Below are 17249 nucleotides of genomic sequence, written 5' to 3'. Positions count from 1 at the left end.
AAAATTCCTCCCTAAACTCTGACGACCCCTCCTCTAACTAACGAGCGTACGAAATAGCGAGCGTACATCCCCGAAATGGCTTGAAAGGAACGCACGCACACGTATAAACAGGAAGTGGCCTTGTCAGATGTCGATTACCTGCTCCTTTATTCTGCCTACCTCCATCAATCGTATCATGCCAATCAATGTATCAATTAGCTTAATTGTTTGTTTTTTTTCAACACAACGCAAGAAACTTTACTCTTGTCCGTGTTTGTGTTTACCCGCAGAATACGTACGGATGAAACATTCGCTTTTATTGTTCAAAAAACATGTGAACCACAATTAAACAATTGTACTATTGCTGTGGATCCCCGCATATTTCCCTGGGTTCATTTCTTTATTTAAATTTGCTTACGCATGTCACTGCATCAAGCCTATCCTAACTCTCCAGAGATTTCTGGCCCTGTCGAACACATGACTCATACACTAACCAATAAAATTGCTCCTGTTAATTTCCAAAATACATTAGCCAATCAGAAAATTTTTACACACTTTATCAAAAATGATTTTTAAGAAAAACACCATTGCCATCATGAGAGCCTCCGCATTCACCAGGCGTGAGCTGCTGGTGCTTACGGAGGTCATGGATCGCCGGATCACCAGCCAGCCTCAACCCATGACCAACCGGCAGAAGCGCTCCGCGTATGCGGAGGTACGGTCCCGCCTGCGGTCCTTCGGCTCACGCCGCAACATCGGGCAGCTGGAGCGCAGGTGGTCCGACCTGCAACGGCGAACGCCCCGCTTGCTGGCATGCTTTCGCATGCAGATCCTGGCAAGTAAGTGTTATGTATTGTGGTTTTAATGTTTGTGTTTGTGGGGCAAACTGCGTGTGCATGTTTTCCTGTCTGTTCTATTTATTATTTGTACTCATATCTGCGTCTGCATGTTTTCCTGTCTGTTCTATTTATTATTTGTACTCATATCTGCGTCTGCATGTTTTCCTGTCTGTTCTATTTATTATTTGTACTCATATCTGCGTCTGCATGTTTTCCTGTCTGTTCTATTTATTATTTGTACTCATATCTGCGTCTGCATGTTTTCCTGTCTGTTCTATTTATTATTTGTACTCATATCTGCGTCTGCATGTTTTCCTGTCTGTTCTATTTATTATTGGTACTCATATCTGCGTCTGCATGTTTCCCCTCTATTTCTGATTTTTTAATTCTACTGCTATTTTTTTTGGTTTTATTTTTTATTATTTTTTTTTTTTTTGTTTGGTTGCCCGGATTTGTCCATAAACTAAACGCAATTTCTTTGACATATTTTAGGGGGACAGCCAAGACTCCGCCGTCAACGTCCGTCCAGACGGCGTTCCCGCCCACTCTCCCCAACCCCCAGCCAACACTCCACCCCAAATCTTTCCCCTATTCCCCACTCCTCCCCATCCTTCCCAGACCCTCTCCCGGAAATGTCGGGCCTCCTTCCCCTCCGTCCCACTTCCCCCTCTCCTCCACCCACCCCTCTTCCAATTACCCCCTCCCCGGAGTCCAGCATAACTCCGCCCCATTCTTTGGGGAATGACGGATCCTCCGAGGAGGATCATGGAGGTTTGGCCGGAGCTCCCGATTTGTCTCCCGATATGTTTTTTTAATTTTTTTTTTAAAGCACAAACTGTTTGTATCTAATCATGTGTCGTGCCTTTCTTCGTGTTTTTGTGGCTTGACTTTTGTTGATTGTGAAGGTTTGCCTTTACCTCTTCCTGGTGATTTAAGCATACACATATCATACCTGTGGGAATTTGTACCTAGGCCTTGTATTTTTGCCAGCCCACCCTTTTTATTTCTGTTTTTGGGTTTAGGAGTGATTTGGTTTTTTTTTTAAGTTTTTCTGTGGATTCCCTATTGTTGTATTAACCCACACACTTTTCTCACCCACAGAGGAACAGAGGCGTCGGCAAGAGGTGGCGGATGTTGTGGGGCAGATGCGCCAACATGTAATCGGCCTTCTGGTGGCCCTCGACCGGCTGTCTGGCCTCCTTCGGCATTAGATTTTTTTTTTTGGTTCTATTTTCCAAATAAATTTATTAAGACAAATATACGTTGTGGCTCATTTTTAAAAACCAAAACCAAGATAGTTTAGCCTGACATAAGTTCCTGCAAGGATTTCCCTTTTTTAAAAGTTAGATTGTGTTTTGTCTTTGTATGTCAAACAGACACCAGAAACACATAACAGTAACAATGTCATTTCCCTTTTTGGGTGTAGTGTCAATTACAGATTTCTACATTTTCCAGGTTCCTACTTGGTGCGCAAGCTGCTTAGGCCAATCTTACAAATCCCAAGGTTGGGCCAGGCTTCCTTTTGGTGTGGATTGGGAAGCTGAAAACATATTTCAGTTTTGCTCAACTGGCGTCAGTACTGGTTTACCCCTTAGTCAAATGTAACTTGTGTTAACCTGGTTACACTTGCTGTTAACGTCCCAAAAAAGGAAGACCATTTCACTCTTCAAACATTTATTCACAACATAACAGAGAAAACAAAGTGGTCACTCCCAAAAAAAATACACAGTGATAAATTCAAATACAACACATACCAAGAAATAATTAAATAAAAACACAAAATCAAGAACTGGTTGACGAAGGACCATGCCAACATGATTCCACAAACATGGCGTTGCGATATGGGTTCCAGAATATATGCCCAAAAGGACCAGATCCAGGTTTGGTAAGGGTAGCAGGAAGTAGTGAGCGTTGGAGTGCCAAAGATTATGTGAACAAACAGAAGATGGTGAGAAAAATAAAAATAAATTAGATGTTCGCCAAAAAACACAAACACATTAGGTATAAACACTGGAGTTTTGTTCAAACTTACCTAAAAAATCTGGCCACCACATCATCGCGTATGGCCCCCCCACATACTGACCTTCGACCAACCTCGGGGGGGCCATCCTCAGGTAAGGCATCCTCTGGCTGCATTGGGACACCACTCCTTATGGCAATGTTGTGAAATATCCCACACAGGACCACAATTTTCGACACCATATCCGGCACATACATGAGCTCGCCACCAGAGCGGTGGAGGCATCTGAATCGGCCTTTTAAAAGGCCGATACAGCGCTCCACCACTTGCCTGGTGGCTGTAAGTGCGGAATTATACGCACTTTGTGGCCCTGGTGTGGGAGCCAAATAAGGAGTGAGCAGCCAGGACATGCAAGGGTATCCACTGTCTCCTGTGAACAAAAATAGACCACATCAGGAACACTGTGTATCAAGCTTAACATTGTTATGTACTAAAGGTCTCCACTTACCCAGAAGCCACGCATCACCAGCTTGTAGGTTGGTTAATTTCTGCCATATCCCTGATTGCCGGATGACGAAGGAGTCATGAGCACTTCCGGGTAATTTAGCATTCAGGGACAGGATCTGGAGGGAGGCATCACATACCACCATTACATTCAGGGAGTGATAGTGTTTCCTGTTTCTAAATATTGCCTCCAGCCGTGCTGGAGGCTGAAGTGGTATGTGAGTACCATCCACAACCCCTATGATGTGTGGGAAGCCAGCTATTTGGTAAAAATTGGCCTTGGCTACACTAAGGGCACCCATATCCAAAGGCATTTTAATAAAATGATGGAGGTGCTTGAAAAGTGCCTCCATCACTGCCCTCAGGATCCTGGAAAAGGAGGATTGGGAGATGCCCGCCACTATTCCCACCGTTGTTTGAAATGATCCTGAGGCACAGAAATGTAACACCGCCATAAATTGCGTCAGTGGTGGTATTGCTGTTGGACTGTCAATTTGCCGCTCAAGATCACTTTCTATTAATGAGAGAGTGTCTATGATGATTTTGGGAGGTAGACGGTAGCGTCTTAAAACCTCATCATCGGGCATTCCAAAAAGGGTGACACGTGTTCGAAATATCTGGGGCCTTGCATGCCTACGATGCCTACGCCTGGGACGAGTTTGAGGTTGGTCGTCTTCCGGGAGCAGGGCCAGAACAATTCGCCCCAGATCTACCTGAAATTCAAAGTTTACAATGTAAGGCTTTTGACCCACCCCAAAAGTAAGAAAAAACAACTTAGCTTTCTGATACCATCCATAGCTGCTTACATGCCGGGGTATTGTCATGATACGTATAAACTGTAAAAAAGCCAACAATGAGACTTCAAAAATTTAGAGGGTGTTTTTTTTGTTTAAAAATTGTTGCAAGCCAACACAGAAAATAGCGGAAAAACACATTTGGCCATCGATGAAAACGACATTGCACACCGTACGTCAAATAGGGTTCAAATGGACCCAAAAAATGGAAAAGGGAAAAGCAAAACTGGATTATATGATGAATAAGCCGTCAAAAATGCGGTAATTAAATCGCAAATGCAAGTCGCTACACCAACAGTCAAAAATGCGGTAATTAATTCGCAAATGCAAGTCACTACACCAACAGTCAAAAATGCGGTAATTAATTCGCAAATGCAAGTCACTACACCAACAGTCAAAAATGCGGTAATTAATTCGCAAATGCAAGTCACTACACCAACAGTCAAAAATGCGGTAATTAATTCGCAAATGCAAGTCACTACACCAACAGTCAAAAATGCGGTAATTAATTCGCAAATGCAAGTCGCTACACCAACAGTCAAAAATGCGGTAATTAAATCGCAAATGCAAGTCGCTACACCAACAGTCAAAAATGCGGTAATTAAATCGCAAATGCAAGTCGCTACACCAACAGTCAAAAATGCGGTAATTAATTCGCAAATGCAAGTCGCTACACCAACAGTCAAAAATGCGGTAATTAATTCGCAAATGCAAGTCGCTACACCAACAGTCAAAAATGCGGTAATTAAATCGCAAATGCAAGTCGCTACACCAACAGTCAAAAATGCGGTAATTAATTCGCAAATGCAAGTCGCTACACCAACAGTCAAAAATGCGGTAATTAATTCGCAAATGCAAGTCGCTACACCAACAGTCAAAAATGCGGTAATTAATTCGCAAATGCAAGTCACTACACCAACAGTCAAAAATGCGGTAATTAATTCGCAAATGCAAGTCGCTACACCAACAGTCAAAAATGCGGTAATTAATTCGCAAATGCAAGTCGCTACACCAACAGTCAAAAATGCGGTAATTAATTCGCAAATGCAAGTCGCTACACCAACAGTCAAAAATGCGGTAATTAAATCGCAAATGCAAGTCGCTACACCAACAGTCAAAAATGCGGTAATTAATTCGCAAATGCAAGTCGCTACACCAACAGTCAAAAATGCGGTAATTAATTCGCAAATGCAAGTCACTACACCAACAGTCAAAAATGCGGTAATTAATTCGCAAATGCAAGTCACTACACCAACAGTCAAAAATGCGGTAATTAATTCGCAAATGCAAGACAAAAAATGGACTTACCCAACTCGAATATATAAGATTTCCACAAAAAACTTCTTTGGGTCCGAAAACCAAAAAAAACTAAAAAAGATGAAATGAGTGTTAAACAAATTAACGAACCACAAAACAGAAGAATACACCAATTGGCCACAAATTTGAATGCACAAAACTTACCAAATCAGGAAAGGATGTGGAAAAAATGAAAAAAATGCGAACGGAAAAACCAAAGAAATGTAGCAAAAACAAACAAAAAACCAACTCTGCCAAATCCTCCAAACGCAAACAACCAAATCCAAACCACTTAACCGACAACACTCCAACAACCCCACCTCGACTCCACACACACCAAGCCATAAATAGTGTTTATTTTCCCGCACAAATTAAGGATGAATCATAGGGACGCACGATCAATGATGCGGCCGCAAACTAAGGACGCATGTATAAATACGTCACGAAATCACATAGAATTTCTGGATGATTTCATGCTGGAAGCAGAGACATGGCTTCAAACCAGGGAAACAATGGTCAAAATTGCGGCGGTAAGGCCTTCATGCATTTTGTGTCAATGATTCTTTTAAAACATAATATTGTGCAAGTTGTGAAGTGGCTAAATCTGCATATTTACCCAAATAGGTGAGGAGGATGACATGGAAGAGACTGCTGGCCCCAGTCAACCCGCCAAAGCTGGCAAAAAAAAAAGGCAGCCACATTTCACAAGCAAGGAGATGGAGGTTTTGATCCAGAAGTGCGTTGACATCCTGCCCCAGGCAGCCAGGAATATGAGCCAAAGCCAGAAGTGGAGAATGTGGGAGGAGGTCGCCGTTGCTGTCAATAGGGTGGGTGATTATGTCCGTCTAGCCCGGGATGTCAAACGGCGGTAAGTAAACACTTTCCCATCCTATAAACAAACCCCATTGTAAAAAAAAGGATAATGGTTCCAAATTCATTCCACAGATGGGCAGACTTCAAATATCGTCTCAAACAAAAACTTGCCGACAGGGCTAGGCATGCAAGGGGGACAGGTGGGGGTCCCACCCCTGTGTCATTGGAGTTGACAGACTTAGAAGAGATGGCACAGGGGTGTGTGCAGGCTGTGGAGGTGTTTGGCGTGTCCAACATGGATACGGACATGCCAGACTTTGCGGCTCCTCATGTTGGCCAAGGTAAGTCTTGTGATGTCACCAACTCAGAAATGCTATTGTGCCAATATGTAGATTCTAATGTGAGTCTTTTCTCCAATTTCCTAACAGAGACAGAGGCGGATGAGTCTGCTCCAGAGGGGAGCCTTGGGCGCAGAATTTCTGCTGGCTCTGCAGGGGAGGAACCAGTACATCCGGCTGAGGACCCTGCAGAAGCCAGTCCAGGGCGTGCCCCCTCGCAGGCAGTGGGCCTCCTCACAGAACTCAATTTTAAATCGGATTGCCATACGGAGATTCTGCAGAGGATGGACGCCAGTCTGATACGGGTGGCTGAGGCCCTGGAGCAAAATGCTGCGGCCAACGTGACCATTGGTCAGGCCCTGGCGGAAAATACCAGGGCCAACATCCGCATCGCCGATGCCCTGGAGCAGCTCGTTCGCCAGCACATGGTGGAGCCGACCTCCCTTCCTGCCGGAACATCCGGATCCTCCACCTCTGGCACAACATCAGCCAATCCTCCAAATGTGCCTAGCCCTGTGCCTAGTCCAGAGGCAACAACATCTGCCTCTGGACAGGCCAGCCCGATGGCATCCCGGACCCGGTCTGGCGCCCACCCTCACCCAGCCAAACGGGCGAGAAAACGGTGACAGCAATGGCGACTTTTCCCACACTCCTTCTGTGCTTGGCTCATATTCCTTTCTGGTCAAAACTTCCCTCTCCTTTCTTGTGAAATGTTTTTAAATTTTGTATTTACGCTTATGTTAGTAGTTATGTTATATTTTTTTTTGGATCAAATATCTTGGCCACAAAAAAAGGCAATACAATATTAGGCCAATTTGTTTGTGTGTAAACAATAAATTAAAAACAAAACACTGACATTGTATTGTGACATTATTGTACAAATGGGTTACATTTAATCCTGGCCTTAAACGCAAAAACTGACCCTCTTTAAAAAAAAAAAAAAGGCCTCTTTAAGGAACGTTTAAAAAATCACATAGCGATGCAAATTCCACAGTAAACCAAAAAAAAGGGGAGCTAATTAAAAGATGATGACATTATTGTTACAATAGGCCATAACCACCAAATTGTGGCCAAAATAAAACCCCAAAAATGTACGCTAATTGATTGTGTAATCATGACATTAGCAGCTCTGATTTCCACCTGCGTACGCTTTTGTGCTATCCCAATAAACTGCTTTCCAAACACATACCAAGCCGGATTTCAATCCAACACTAATTACTTTACTGACCAGCCGCGATTAATCGCTGCACCATCGTGGAGTCCCGGGACGGAGGAGAAGGCCATCGCCAATGTGGTCGAGTAATCCTGACCCTAAGCTGTGCGAGCATTTTGAAGGGAAAGCGGATGTTTCAGTGACGTATGAGACGGTCCGAACACATTTGACGTTCGCATCTGCTAATGTATGTACGCCCCAAAAACGCCTCGCCACGCCTGCGTTTTTTCATCTCCACCCCCGTCAACACCCAAAAACGCCCTGTTCTGTCAATCACATTTGACATGTCACTTCCTGTACGCTATTTTAGGAACGAGAGAAAAAAAGCTCGCAATCTGCCGTACGCACATGCGCAGTGTAACACCGACGCATGCGCGGTTAGTCAACATCGGAACGCAACGAGGGTACTGTTGTTAACGTGCGGCTCTGAATGAGGGCCAAGGTCTGTGTGCACAAATGTGTAGGTTGGAGGTGGAAATGGGTTTGGGTTAACGTTCATTCTGCGTGACATTTATGCATTATTATATGAGTCTATAACACCCATGAAAAATGCATCTGTCCCATGCAAGTTACGTTAGTACAGTTGGTTGGGCTGGAAGAGAAGGTGAATAGGTTACTTTTTAAATTGTATTTAATATTTACCATTTTATTTATGTTTTTACTATTTTATTTTCATTTGTACAATGGGTACATTATTGCTCAAAATGTATAATACTTTGTTCATAATATGACAATAGAGACAGAGAGGTTTTTATTTTCTTCTTTCAGAAATTCTATCTTTTAATGGTACTTTTCATTTCTGATACTTCTTCCTTTGGTAGACAGCTTGCAGTGAACGCCACCGAATTGTACATCAGCCTCTATACTGTCAATAAGGGCAGTAATATAATGGCAGACAAACTACATGTGCATTACATGTGCTATTGATCTCAATATCTGATTGATTATGTACCATACATAATATCACTTATGAAATCTTATGCACATGAATCTAAATATCTGCCACAAAATATTAGTTATATTGCTTTGAAAATAGCTATAATTAGCATAAGAATTAGCAAGTATTTTAACTAAATAAAAATCTGCATATGAAAGTATTATTTTTACATTGCTTCCAATGTATAGTCATTGAACTAGAGTATATAAAAATATTATTTTTACATTGCCACTGTTGTGTACTCGTTGAACTGGAGTACATTTAATATGTCCAGTAGCATCCCTTGCTGTTAGAATCTGTCCATTCATGCAGTATATCTGTGTGGTAGATCACCCCAGCTCAGTCGATCAGCTTTGTCATGTAACAGGGTTTCTGCATTAACCCTTTTCTGCCATGCAGCTTAAGTGGTTAATCAGTAACCATTCACACACTTGCACATTACCAGCACACAATAAGGGGATGTCCCTTGCCTTTCAGTAGATGTAATTGTCTCTATGTTTCTGTGAACGTTGACAAGTGTGTCTGCTGCTGCAGCTGAGGTGGGGGAGGGATTGCCTCACCTCCTGCTCACTGCTGCTCTCTCCTCCTGTTCCCATCTACATTTGAATCCTTAACGTATTTTCTTTTTTTCCCTCCTCCCTTTCTCCTTTCTCTTTCTGCCTTTTTCCTTCTCCCCTCCCCCCGGAGTTCTCTCTTTCCCTTCCTATGTGTTTGTCTTTGGCACTCTCACTACTCCCTCCATCTCCCCCCTCCTCTTTGGCACCTTCTTCCTTCTTCTATTCCGTCCCCCTTTTTTGGTTTTGATTTACCCTCTGTATTAGCTCGCCGGGCAACCCTGTTCACTGCTCACCCCTTAATGGCGGCATCTTCAGAGGAGGAGACTGATCGGCGACCCATCAGGAGAGTTCGGTCAAAAAGTGACACCCCTTATCTGGCAGAGGCAAGGATATCTCTGAACCTGCAGACAGGTAAGCAGAGTCTTCCACCCATGCCTCTTTGGAGCTGTCCACTCAGCCAGTGCTGACATGCTATACTGTACCCTCTCACACACTGTTCTAATGCTTCTTTGTGTCACCTCTTGGAACCAAATTTGTGAAATGTCCCAAAGCCGCCTTAAGGTTTCCAATGACATGTGTCTACTGGCATGTAAATAATCTATACGGAAAAGCGTTTTCTTTCCAGAGATTTTCTTTACATTCAAAGAAACAAACTTGTCCTGCCTACAATTAGTATCTGTTAATATGATTCTCTATATTTATAGTCAGTAAGAGGCCAGAATAATCCCCCAGGCTGCAGGTCACATGTCTTACAATACTGAGCTACATGTATTAATGCAATAAGGCATTAGCTGGAATAATATATGTAGAACACCAGGAAAGGGTTATTTGAGAATGCTTTGTGATATGTCATGAACGGGCACTGCTATGATTTCAGTAGGTGCTTAACGGAAGTGCTTTGAGAATGTAAATGAAGTGTTAAAACATAGTCTGTGATGTGTCATTATATTACTTACTGTATGTCATTGTTAAACCAATAGATCAGCTGCTGGCGCTGAACACAGAATACGTTCATATCAGTGACAGCTAAATCCCTGTTTCTGTTGTGTGGGTTTATTTAGACATTATCATGGCTTATATTAGTACTTCCTTTTTGATGGAAGTACAGTAGTTATTGTTAGGAAGACACTTTGTATAATCATATCTAACGCAGCTTACTACTATCCAATTCAACAATTCCTTGCTTACAGTATATCATATCTTCTCTTTCTCTCCCCTATTTCAATTAGCACAGTTTTGTTATAAAACAAAAATTACTTCCATATGCTATATGCTTTTTATTACTTCTATTATATATCAAGGTGTAATTTATACTTAATATTTCCTATCACTTGCTTGTAAACTAAATGCACATACAGAAGATATAAGAAGCAAGATAAAAAAGCATGGACATTATTACTCAAGAGAGTATCCAGCATATTAACCAGTGCTTACATATGTTTTTGTTTCTTTTAGAATATCTGAAAATGTGTGTTAATGTTTTTTGTTTTTTTAAAATAATGGTTATTTTCTTATAAAGGTACATATGTATTGTTGTGAGAGCAGAATGCAGAAATAAGCTACGTAAAAGGTTAATTTTTATCATAAAACTATTTTTAAATTTGCTGGATTGAATGAAAGGATGTGTTGCCATGGTGATTGGAGTGCTGTGGCTAGGACACAATTGCTCAAACAACAGTCAATCAAACCTGGAGTTTCGCATGTGTATGTTATATTGTTCATACAGTACATGCGATTATACTACAGAGAGTGACGCTGCTTTTAAATAGTTAAGACCCAATGCTGGATAAGAAGTGTACTCATTAAGCTGTGTAAAAAAGTGTTTCCCTATTATGTTATTCAGTTATAGCTGTTTTATTTGCCTGACTTCTAAATGATGTGTTGATTACTATGTTTTATGCTGCAATATGTCATTTGGTAACATATACACACATCACCAGTGTGCACATTACTTGTCGTGGTAATTAAAGTAGACATATTAAATGAAATCTTAAATTTGAGAATTGTTTTACGTTGCTATATTTCAGCCTACTATATTATAGTACAGAAGTTATGTTAATACATATAAAAACTCTTGTAAATTTTATCTGTAGAACACTTCAGTTTTCACATACTGTAATAGCATATAAGGTCAGTTTTGTTGTCAACTCTTCCATGATCATTACAAAAATGAGTGTTATTAGAAATAGTCCATAGCCTATTGTGAATTATTATGAATATTAGAAATCACCTCAAATTTCTTTAACCTGTATAAAAGCATTTGACCTACAATCTCATGCATTTATATTGCTTTAACATTGTTAAAGAATCCTCTGAACGTCTAATATTCACATAAGTTACTGTAGGGAGTACATTATGCCATACTGTATGTAATACCAGTGTTGGACTGGAGCATGGAGGGCCCACCAGGGGAATGTAGGGGTAGCGGCCCATGCTTACCTGGTATTACCAGCCACCACAGAGGCTTGGCCAACTATGGATACTACAGTGCTTCATCTGGGCCCCTTTATAAATATATATGGTAAATACTGATGCAGTATATTGTAGCAGATTTATAACAGCAATAATCTGTAGTAAATAACCCATATTTCTGGGAATGCAGTATAAAGTAACCTGTATAATAATAATAAACCACATGATGGTGATCCAGCCCACATTAGTGCACAGAACATGTGATTGTTGACCCCCATACTTACCAGCATATTTACCAAAATCCACATTTAAAATGCAGTTGTAGTGTGAAAATATTCCCCATAATCACAATGTGATAGTGCAAATTACCACCAGAATAAAGCATTATTTAGGTGACGGGACTGAGCTCCGGAGTAATCCCTGCCCTGGCGTAGAGTTGGAAGCAAAGTGATAGCTACTGCTATTATTTTGTTTCTGGTATGGACGCAGAGAGCCGAATGGGCATGTGCAGCTACTGGGTTGCACATGCACCAACATGGGCTGGCAAGAAGGGAAACGAAGGATCTTCTCCAGAAAAAAACACTATACTGTAGCCCAGAGGCTGCTATGAGCTATCGCCATCTGTAGCTTGGAAAATGTGACAGTTTAAAAAGCCCCATGTAAAATCTATTAGGGCTGTTTTTGGAAATGAAAATGGAGTGACCTTAGCAGATATCAGAGATATCATCTACGCTTCTCCCTTCTTAAATCTTAGAGATAATTTTTGTCTTGCTGGGATTTCTTGCAAATTCCCCTTGGTAAAGAAACCGCTAATACTCAATGACAACTGCATTAGGTTTAGTAAAGGCCAAATATGTGCAGCTGAAAACAAAACATTCAGTTGGGATGTAGTCAGAATTCTGGTGGTTAGGGTCCCCACAATCAGAATACTGCCTACAGAATCCCGACGGTCATCAGATTACCAACTCCGGAATCTCAACGTTCAGAATCCCGATGGTGAGTATTAGGGTTATGGTTAGGCACTAGGGGGAGGGTTAGGGCTAGGCTGTGAGATGGGACAGATGGGATTAGGCTGCGGGAAGGGACGGTTAGGGTTAGGCGCTAAAGGGAACATTTAGTGTTAGGGTGACGGTTAAAGTAAGAGTTAGAACACTTACTAACATACGTCAAGATTTTGACCGTCAAGATACTGGAGCAGGTATTGTGACCGTCAGGATTCTAACCTCCGGGATCCTGTACCCAACCTGATTCAATTTATAAGCTACCACTAGGATGACTTAATTGTATGTTGCATTCTATTTTATTTTTTTTTCAACTGCATTCATAGCTTGCAATATGCTATATTTAAAATGTTTCAAACAAGGAAACATTACATCTGTCAACCCAACTGCTAAATATTGATTTCCCAAAGCAGAGTGATGTAAAATAGTTTGGAGGGCACATTTATATTGTAAATAGTAATAACTGATGAGATCTGCAGACAATGCATTAGAGGGCATACAAACAGCCATCGAAACCCCAATTTGACCTGTCTGGCTTAATGTGCTGTTCATCTTTGCTCTCAGGTTTTCTTAATTTATAGCTATCTAGTGCAGTTCCCACATGTCCCACATTGCCAATTGAAGAATAAGTTAGGGAACAATTGTTCATATTGCTAGATGAGCTGAGCTGAACTTTGATGTGCCAATTCCATCTGCATATGGCCTGTGTATATGTATATAGCAAACTTACACTAAGAAGAAAACAAATATCTAGACTATGCTCAGCCGAGATATTCATATTTCCTCCACCATTGGGTGAGAGTGAGGATCATGGGCCTGATTCAGAGCCGGACGCAATTAGCGCTCGCTCGTCCACAAAATAGGGGTGGCTATTCAAATCAACCGTTCGCTCTTTGCGGTCTGTTCACGCCTCTAGGTCTGAACGAGCGAACCAAACTTGCGGTCGTTTTTTGAAAATATACGCCCCCTGGCCGCTCGCATCCTACGTCATGTCCGCTGTTTATTAGATTAATCGAGTACATCGACCAGGGTATGAACTGCTCGCTAATCTTGGGGTTGGTTTTTCCTACCACAATTTTGCGAGCAGTTCTGGCTATAAAATAACCCAGTGACGTGGTCAATGACGCTGCTGTTTTAATTATGCACATCCATAAAACGCCCGTTTTGACCTTTAAGCACGCCTGCGTTCGGATCTCCACTCCCCGTTTTCAAGCACCTTCCCCCGTTACCACCCACATACGCCTTTCTGTCACTCAAATTATCAGGCATTCGCTATTTTGCGAGCACATGAATTTCGGCCGCACTGACAGGTTCGCGCATGCGTATAACGATCCGTACGCATGCGCACTTGGGCAAACATCGCTCGGAGCGAACGAGCGGCCGCTTACGAGCGGCTCTGAATCAGACCCCATGTATGTAAATGTTAGCCAACTGGGCCGGTCACACAGGACAGAAAGGTGTCAAATAATCAGCTCTACACACACTGATGGGGCACATTCAATCCTCACACATCTTTGCAATGGACCAGTACTATTTATAGCTGATACTAAGTCACACCCCTTCCACTGGCAGCCAGTATCCTACTTTAATCACTTCTTCCCTGCTAGTGAATGAGTGCATAAGTGCAATGTCTTTGCAATCACTGTCAGGAACCATGTTTATTATGCCAAGGCTGACAGGAAACTAGAGGAGGGACAAACCACTTTGATTGGCAGGAGGGACAATCTTGGTGTAGTTTCCATAGAAATTAACCAAGCCACCCTGTCTATGCGTGCTCCTGCTCCACCAGGTAAGTGATGCTCTAATAGAGCAAATAGATTAAAATCCACCTTTAATAAATATACCCTTGGAGAGATGTAAAGTGGAGAGAGATAAAGTACCAACCAATCAGTTCCTAACTGTGATGTTACAAGCTGTGTTTGAAGAACGACAGTTAGGAGCTGATTGGTTGGTTCTTTATCTCTCTCCAGTTTATCACTCTCCATGGCTTAGTACATCTACCCTCTTGTGTATTATAAGGAATAAAACACCAACTAAGTAAATGTGTGATTTAGCCTCAGAAACATAACATCAATGTTGATCAGTTTCAGTGGCAAACGCAGGATTTCTAGAGGGGGGTTTCTAAATGCTTGATTTTAGAGCGAGTGTGGCCAGTCCATGAAGAGGACAGAATTAGTACTTATCCAGCTTTAATATGCGTCATACAATGTGTATTGTGTATCATAATTCCAGCATATACAGGATCATAGTAAGTCATTTGATGCGGCTGTAGGGCCATCCTGCCTGAGCTGAATGTTTTTATTTTAGATGTGAGAACCATTCCAGAGCATTGAAGCAAGTCCAGGATCCTGGAGGAGCAGCAGAAGAACCTAGCACTGCCCTGGACATATATGTACATATATGTACATATATGCTATAGAAGCAGTGCAACCCTAACAGTGCATGTTTTCCACATCTCCTAGTTGGTGCACAGGTTATTTATTACTGGCTGATACATGTTAAAAGATCCACAGGTGGTGCTAATTATTTCATTTGCGATACTGAGAAGAACATGCAGCACTAGTAAAATTCTATTATTTTACTATTTCTATTATGGTCATGGTATGTGCTGAGGAGGGGGGTTTCCAGGCAGATGGAAACCCCCCCCCTGTGTTTGCCTATGTGTTTTGATTGATTTTGAATAGATTAAAATCGACGTTTAATAAATATACCCCTTGGAGAGAGATAAAGTGGAGAGAGATAAAGTACCAACCAATCAGCTCCTAACTGTCACTTTACAGGCTGTGTTTGAAAAATGACAGTTAGGAGCTGATTGGTTGGTTCTTTACCTCTCTCTACTTTATCACTCTCCAATGCTTAGTACATCTACCCCCTTGTCTATTATAAGGAATAAAACACCAACTTACTATAATTTATAATGGATATTAGAAGTCACATCAGAGATCCAGTGGAACTCTTTGGTGACTTACTGTATAATCTCCTAATAATTGCAGTAGGTAATATAACATATTGTATACAGGATGTGACATATGAACTCTGGGCCTGATTCAGAGACATACGCTAACCCGATGGTTAGTGCACATATCCGATTGTTGGGGGACTGCGCATATGCAGCCCTCCATCTGCGAGTATGCTCGCAGTGTCTCCCAGCATCGTTTGGGGTTGGAGTGGGGGCATTGCTGGTCACTGTTCCTTTAAACGGGGGCGTGCCATCCCTGTTTTACATGAGGGACAAGATTAGGGTCTGCGAGGCAAGTTTTAGCTTACGCAGCCTTGCCAAAGAGACAACCATCGCAACCGATGGTCACGATGGTTGTGATGGTGATCCGAGGCAGCAATTATGGGCATTGCACTCAGGAATCTCTGATGCAGCAAGAAGGTGTCTATTTCCTACAGACACCTCCTACTGCATCTACATTTTGTTAGACACTACTGTACAGCCGCTTCTGTGCAGCTGTGCAATAATGTCCATCTCTAAATCTGGCATGTATTTTACAACTATATAAGTACAGCCTCCCCCCTTAATTTAAAGGGTGTACATCCAATTTTCTTTTTCACCCGCATATATAGTTAGACATTTTATAGTTGCCATCTTATTTAAAAACAGGATCTGAGCTTCCAAGTGTGAAATGCAACTAATGTTTTTGTAAACCAACAAAACGCAACAACATTTATATTAATGAACATGAACTAAGAAGGACATCTGATGCAGGATTAGGCTGTCTTGTGGCAGATTTCTCTTACTAAATATAAACATTATTTTCCCTATTTCACAATTAAATTTGTCACCAGTAAAAAAAGCAACAAAGGCAACAGAAACACTTGAATATTGATATTATGCTTTTAAAATGTACTATTTGGATTCAAGTTTAAATAAAAAGAAGATAAATGTCATAATTAATATTTACCATCCATTTTTAATACTTATGCTTCCTTTGCTATGTACCATGATGCTGTCATTAACAGCAAATAGAAAACATTCCAGCTCGCTGAAAATAACTTGTACAATGGTTTGTTATCGTTTGAAACTAATTCATGTTCAAAGTATTGTATTTCTCTGCTCTCTGATTTCACGTAGTACATTTGTAGAGTTGAGCTTAAGTACGTCTTGTGGATGGATCTTGCAGGTTATCGCACAGCGCATAATTTGGAGCCAAGTGCACACTTCTAGAAGAGATTCATTCATAGAGCCACTTTCAATATGATACTTTTTCACGGCCCGGACTTTCCACCTACTTTGCCTGTTCTGCAAAAGTATCGCGGCCGTCCCTGATTTACTGCGTATTCAATATGGAAGTACGTGAAAACGGGACCTGGCGAAACTGAAACAGGCGGAAAGTACTGTCATTTTTAGGGAAATCAGCATGATACCCCGCAAAAGATGCTCTGACATGGGGGTTAGCTATATTGCCCCCCCGATTTGGCTTCCTGAAGGTATTTGGTGATTTTAAACGGGCTCAATAGCTGTTAAATAGCATTTTTCTATACGTGGTGCAGAATAGTATTCTGGAGTATTTTTTCCAGAAAATAACATATCCCAACAAATTTGGGGTACTTGAAAATGGGGGTCAGCATATTTAAAAGTTGCTAAAGTGAAGTTGAAAAA

At 41.6% G+C, this 17249-nt stretch overlaps 1 protein-coding gene across 2 annotated transcripts in view; it reads left to right on the top strand.

Annotated features, from left to right (window-relative positions):
* PHACTR1 (phosphatase and actin regulator 1) overlaps positions 1-17249 on the top strand; it is a 378024-nt gene that overhangs the window by 48633 nt on the left and 312142 nt on the right. For both annotated transcript variants that reach the window (XM_088471646.1, XM_088471643.1), the window contains exon 3: positions 9495-9641. In XM_088471646.1, coding sequence (XP_088327772.1) covers positions 9495-9641 — 147 coding nt within the window. The remainder of the gene's footprint in view (positions 1-9494; positions 9642-17249) is intronic.

Source organism: Taudactylus pleione, unplaced genomic scaffold (assembly GCF_031769625.1).
Source record: "Taudactylus pleione unplaced genomic scaffold, aTauple2 ptg000116l, whole genome shotgun sequence".
NCBI lineage: Eukaryota > Metazoa > Chordata > Amphibia > Anura > Myobatrachidae > Taudactylus > Taudactylus pleione.
Note: the sequence above shows the minus strand (reverse complement) of the source record. Positions and strands in the feature narration are given on the sequence as shown.